The sequence below is a fragment of the Sander lucioperca genome, chromosome 2 (genome assembly GCF_008315115.2).
Source record: "Sander lucioperca isolate FBNREF2018 chromosome 2, SLUC_FBN_1.2, whole genome shotgun sequence".
NCBI classification, from domain to species: Eukaryota; Metazoa; Chordata; class Actinopteri; order Perciformes; family Percidae; genus Sander; species Sander lucioperca.
Window position 1 is genome coordinate 23,403,730 of NC_050174.1, and position 6,000 is coordinate 23,409,729.

Here is a 6,000-nt window from a genome sequence, read left to right on the forward strand (position 1 = left end):
CTATTATTTGCCTTTACCCACTTAGTCATTATATCCACATTACTGATGATTATTTATCAAAAATCTCATTGTGTAAATATTTTGTGAAAGCACCAATAGTCAACACTACAATACTGTTGCTGTATCGATAGAGGTATTTGGTCATGAACTAAATGAATGAATGAACTAAAAATCAACCACAAATGAACTACAGTTGAGGTTGCTCATTTCTCATGAGTAGATACTAGTTTGACTATGAAGGACAGATTGGATTTTTGTTATCTTCAACTGTCAACAACGGCGTGTTTGCTGCCCGGGAGATATCCCAGCATTTAAATAAAACAAAATAAAAAATAAAAACTCCCTTCATGACGTGGACTTCTTGCATTTGCAATGTCATCCCCAGGTGTCAGCTTGCGTTTACAGTCCATTATGTCAGACTGTCACACTCGCTTGTGACCTTGATAGAGAGCTGCAGCCCAAAATGGTTAAAATGGCCACAAATTACTGCTTTCAGTCTTTCAGTTAGGACAGCCTGGATACGTCAGAGTAGATTAGTCTTTTCCAACTAAATCCTACGAACATATGTTATGCTATCTGCCGCAATTGCTGTCGTCACTAAATCATATATTGGAATACAAAGAACTTACCCTGCGATTTCCTCATGTCCTTTGAAGCTAAAGCACGGTTTCCATGCTGAAAAGGAGTCAAATCCGTTGTCACGTCATTGGGCCTCAACTCTTGCCCCACCGACTTCCAACCAAATGTAGTATCACAGACACCGTGAGCAGCTTCATATCCATCTAAGGGACACAGACCATGTCAAATTAAACCCAATTTCTTACATTACTCACATATAAAAAAATGTCACTGTTCGCAGTTATTGTGTCTTGTGTACTCTATGCTCTGTTGTTTTATCTTGTAATCTATTCTGCTTTGTTTTGTTGCTAATCTTTTTGCTTCTGTGGTGTCTGGTTTTGTGCCAAGTTCTGCTTTTGCTTGTGTTGTCGCTCTCCTTTGTTTCTTTATATTTTAAAAGCCTTTTTTAACACCGAGGCAAGGGGACTACAGATCAAAAAGAATTAGCCTTTTGGCTAATTTGCACCGTCCCATCTTAAATAAACTGAATTGAACCGGTGTGCCTGACATCTAGCAGGTGTGTCTCTGTGTGTATGCGTGTAGTGTTTTTTTATTTTTTAAATAAGGCACGTCTGTGTGAAAGCGTGCCCGGTACTCCTCCTCAAGCGGCATCATAACCTTCACACAAGAGAACTATCGACTGTTTCATCAACAAAAAATGCTGCGGTGCCATTTACCTGGTGTAGGTCAACCAAAAGTTGCTCATGAGTCGGTTCCCTAGCGGCGGGTCGACACAAACCGGGTTACTTAAAACAACCGGTCTTCACATCACTATCTGTAGAAGCATCGACGCACCGAATTGAAACGTTAAAGGCGTACTATGTAACTTTTCCCTCTTCAGTCCCCCTACAGGTTGTCTCATTGGAACTACAGCCACGCGAGCTGTAGTTCCAATGAGACGACCTGTAGGGGGAACAAAGAGGGGAAAGTTACATAGTACGCCTTTAAAAATGCACAATGTCTCCATATGTGGGACTTGCAGAGCAGCCCCCTCCCTGCAGCTTTTCAGTGCCAGACCGAAGCAGTAAAAACTAACAAAATGTAACACTGCTTTTGATATAGCCAAAGAAGAGCTATCTTACTAAATTTAAGTTCCAGATCATCCTTGTTTGTGCTTGTTTTGTTCCCGTTTACAATCATTTAAAACAGGAAATGTGTGATTGCCGTGCAAAAATCCCGGAAAACGTTTTTTGGGTGGACCTAAATCATGAGCTCGGAGTATTGTCCGTTTTGTCCTGGTTAGGGAGGGGCCAGAGAATTCTGCTGAGCCACACTTTCAAATCCAAGCAGACGGATCCAAGTTCATTTTGGGCAGAAAAAGCTGATGTTTTGTCGGGGGAAAGAAATCACCCTTTATAAACATTTACCAACTAGAATCTGTTATTATGTCTACAGTGCAAACAAACTAATTTGTGCGTAGTTCCCTTTTATGACTTCTCAAAACCTGCAGATACATTGTACTAATAATAACAAAACTCAAAAGTGTTCAGTAAGAATTCAGCTTGGGGGGGCCTCACCTTCTTCATGGTGTGCATCTGCAGCAGCGTAGGCATCGCTGGGCGCCGCCGGCTGGTCAGGGCAGCTGGAGGGCAACACGTCGTACAACGCTGCTGAACCGAGCTCTGTGGACTTCACTCCGTCCTGGCTGGATGACACACTGTCAACTCTGAACACATTGGACAGACACACATGAGAAAAAAAAAAGGACAAATCCTACACCTGAAGTAACTGCATGGCTTAACGTTGGATTTGGCCTTAGGTCGTCATCTTATCGATTATAATAGGATTTTACACCGCAACGGAAAGGGGTGAAAATATTCGAGAATCTCACGATTCAAATGTTCATTTTTGATCCTTCATGATTTAAATTTCGAATCAATTGTTGGGAAACAGGCGTATCACATATCTACGACGAGTTTGGCAAATCCCCTGAAAGCTGTAAGTAAAATGTAATTTCCCCTTTGTGGGATCAGTAAAGTAGGTCTTAATCTTACTTTAATCTTAACAGCTTAGGCTTGATAAAGTATGATTGCCATTTAAATTAAATTTTAATTGTGTCCAATCCATACTGACTCTGTTTTCTGTGAATGTCTCTGCCGCCTGTCACCAGCAGCAGAGTGCACTGCGGCTGGCTAACCTGCCCATCAGGCTGCGTTCACATCACCAAAAGGGATTTTTCCGCAGGGTGGTGCAGCGATGTGGGAGGGTCACTGAAACGGCCCATTTGTGTGTGACGTCCTGATGTGTTCTTTAACCCCCCCCAATGTAGCACAAGCAGACTTAATATATTTCACAATTACTGTTTTCCGTCAGATCGTTTATAGAGCTCGATGTTTCCGACCACACAAGTCTGATTGCCAGTTACATGCCTGGCCACCGCAGCGTGACGTCTGGTTGCGTTTCTCCAAGTTGACTCAGTCTCAACTTTTGCTGCCCCCCCGCGGCGACCCCCGCCACAGCGTGAACGCACTACCCCAGTTCAAAACGAATGGAAAGACCGTGTTTTCGCAGCACCGTCTGACGGCCACGCAGGCTATGTGAATGCAGCATCAGGCTGACTGACAGACAGCAGTAGTCAACTCAATTGGTTTTCATGTAGGATCATGGGACTGATGCCACTACTACTAATTTGATCCTTTGTGAACAGCCTAACTGATGGAAAGGTTATTGCTGCTTACTAAAGAGGTCACCAAGTGTTTTTGGTTTGTAGACAGGGGGAAATCCACGACAGATCACAAGTTCCCAACATTTTCTATTTGTTAATATTTGTGCAGCTAACTGCTGGCTCTGTTGTGTGTTAAACTATGACCCTGTAATGTTCAGGGCCTTGTTCAAAATTGTTTACAAATGGTACCCATCTGATACCTAGGACGGTATGAACCCACTAGGGTTCGGGCAAAAAAATAGCAACGTGCCCCAACTTTTGCTTGGTTACACAAAAATGTGCTTAAGAAAATGCAGCTGTAAACACAATATCAAGCCCTAGATTTGGTTAAGATGCAGGAACGTAAGACTCATGAACAATGTGTGAATTAGTGGTGCATGTTACCAAAGCAATTTGCAGTTCATTTTATTTTGACGAACAACATTGTCACAAATTGAACCTGTGGCCTTTAGAGCTGCTTAAAAACTGGGGCCTTGGTTGACGTTACCCCACTAAAAAGGAATTATTCAACTGTAACACCTGATGTTACAAATGTAATGTTAGCTACGTTAACACGTGATGTCAACTCAGGAGTCTAATGGTTCAATAATTGCTGAGTCGACGAGCTCAAAAAGTTAGAAGACAGACACTGTCACACTGTATGTAAACGTTTTAGAGCTACATATATCCGGAAGTTTTTATAACGTATAGTTGCGTCTTCCCCCGGCTAACTCGCTATCGTTAGCCAGCGCGAACAGTATCGTGGCGATGCTAGCTAGCTAGCTAGCTAGCTAAACTTGAATTGGTATTGCCTTATGGTTAATTCTTAATCACTCACTTGTAATATCATTACGACTCACGGGACGTCATTCTCGTTTTCGTTAATGTGGATAGTATCGCTAGGTGTCAATTAGCCATTAGCGTTAATTTAGTTAGCAGCAGGCAACATTTAGCTAGCTAATCAATGCTATCTAAACAAAATGAGCTAACGTTAGCAACAGTCAACAGCGGTTTCGCTTAACGTTAGTGCATATTGCATGACAAGCAATGGCAAGATTGACTTACGGTTTGGAAGACATTTAGACAAGCATGTAATGTTATAGTCAAGAGACATTAAGTATCCATCCATTATATCTGGCCACAACTTAATACAGCAACACCGCACAGGCCCAAAGAGACCCCGGTTTATTTTAACCAGCTTCCTTCGGAGCAGAACACCCACCTGGGCTGCCAGTCATTCCAGTGTGGCTGCAGTTTGTGGGCGCCGCTGAGCCGAGACCCCGAGGCTTTACGGCTCATTACCTTTTAGAAAGCTGCATGACCCGCTGGCAGCGGTAACCGTGTCGTTCCTCAGGGTTACTTTTCACTATTATGTTTTTGTCAAGTCTCAAAAAAATCGGTTAGCAACTCGTCGTTAAGGCTAGCTTGGGTGGGGGAGTGGGGGGGGTAGTGTTTCTCCTTCTTCTTTTTGTGTTTTAATGGCGGTTGGAAAACCAGTTTATGGGTGCATTACCGCCACCTACTGGACTGGAGTGTGGAGCAGTAGATTGAGAGCGGGAAAAAAACAACTAAGTATCGTAGTTTATTAGACAATTGCATACTTTCCATTACGTCTTTCGTAGCAGATTCCCTAATGTAATATTGGAGTTTTCATCAATATGTGATATTCATTTCCTTCTTTCTTCATCACACATGTTGCAATCTGTTTGACAGTTTCCGGTTTATTACAGTGTGTGCATAGTCCAGTAGGGTGCCTCTCTATTTGTGAGTGTGTGATTTAATCCTGTATGTCTCAGTTCAACTGCTCAGTCGTCGGACGAAGCGGGGGAAGCCATTGAGATAACTTTCTCATTCCCCTTCAGCGCGCTTTGGAGGACGGTCTGGCAAAGCGACACTACTCGTTCCCTAACCCTCTTCCCTCGATGGCAGTGTTTCGTGTTCTTTGAGGTTTAACAGCAGTTGGCATCCTTGCCATTGCATTACTGCCATCTTCTGGAGTTAGTTAACTCCTACAATGTCTGGTTTGTCCTCTTTTGGGAAGCAAACCAAACTCTTCTGCCTTGTTCACTTTCACCATACACCTATATGCCTTCTAATCCTGAACCTATTCACCCAAATGTTTTTCTTTTCTCTTCCATCCATGCCCTTTCTCTCTAGTCAGTCAGGGGGCGCAATGGATTTTATCAGGATACAGCATAGAAAATCTGCTTAGAAATATAGGAAATATTGGATCGGATAGAACAACACAATGTTATTTTGCTAAATAAAACACATCACATTCATTATTAATTTCACTTGTTTTTATTTTCAACAGATTGTGTAAAATACAATACACCTTTTCTATGGGCTCTTAAGGCAAACAATGTGGATAGTCATCATGGAAACATGAATTGGTCATGTGACAAGGGCTGGGAAGATTTTTTTTCACAGAACCATATAAAAATAAAGTGTAATACACTTACAATAAACTTGTCTCAAACTTCAACAAAGAAAACCTTGCTGTACATGGTTTTCAGATAACAAACAGAACACAAAGAAAGTGCAATACACAATTTATTTCTTACAGCAAAAAGTGCTCTACAGTGAGTTAAATATGTTTCTACTTCTAAACTGGCCTCAACATTTCAACAAAGTACACAGTTGCCATACAAGGTGTGTTTAAAGTAATTTACCAAATGGAAAGGCAGCGATTGGCAGAACCGGCAGCAAAGTGACAGTACTCTGATCCAATGGATTGG

General features: G+C 42.1%; 1 protein-coding gene across 3 annotated transcripts in view; it reads right to left on the reverse strand.

The window, feature by feature from the left end:
- smg1 (SMG1 nonsense mediated mRNA decay associated PI3K related kinase) overlaps positions 1 to 4,749 on the reverse strand; it is a 61,020-nt gene extending 56,271 nt beyond the window's left edge. For 2 of the 3 annotated variants that reach the window (XM_031292523.2, XM_031292522.2), the window contains exons 1-3: positions 4,485 to 4,749; positions 2,136 to 2,284; positions 630 to 782 (exon numbers count right to left, since the gene is read on the reverse strand). In XM_031292523.2, coding sequence (XP_031148383.2) covers positions 630 to 782; positions 2,136 to 2,284; positions 4,485 to 4,561 — 379 coding nt within the window. In that variant the 5' untranslated portion in view covers positions 4,562 to 4,749. Of the gene's footprint in view, positions 1 to 629; positions 783 to 2,135; positions 2,285 to 4,327; positions 4,357 to 4,484 lie in introns of those variants that run through there. The other variant, XM_031292524.2, reaches the window with a different exon arrangement.
- Positions 4,750 to 6,000: the final 1,251 nt, after the last annotated feature.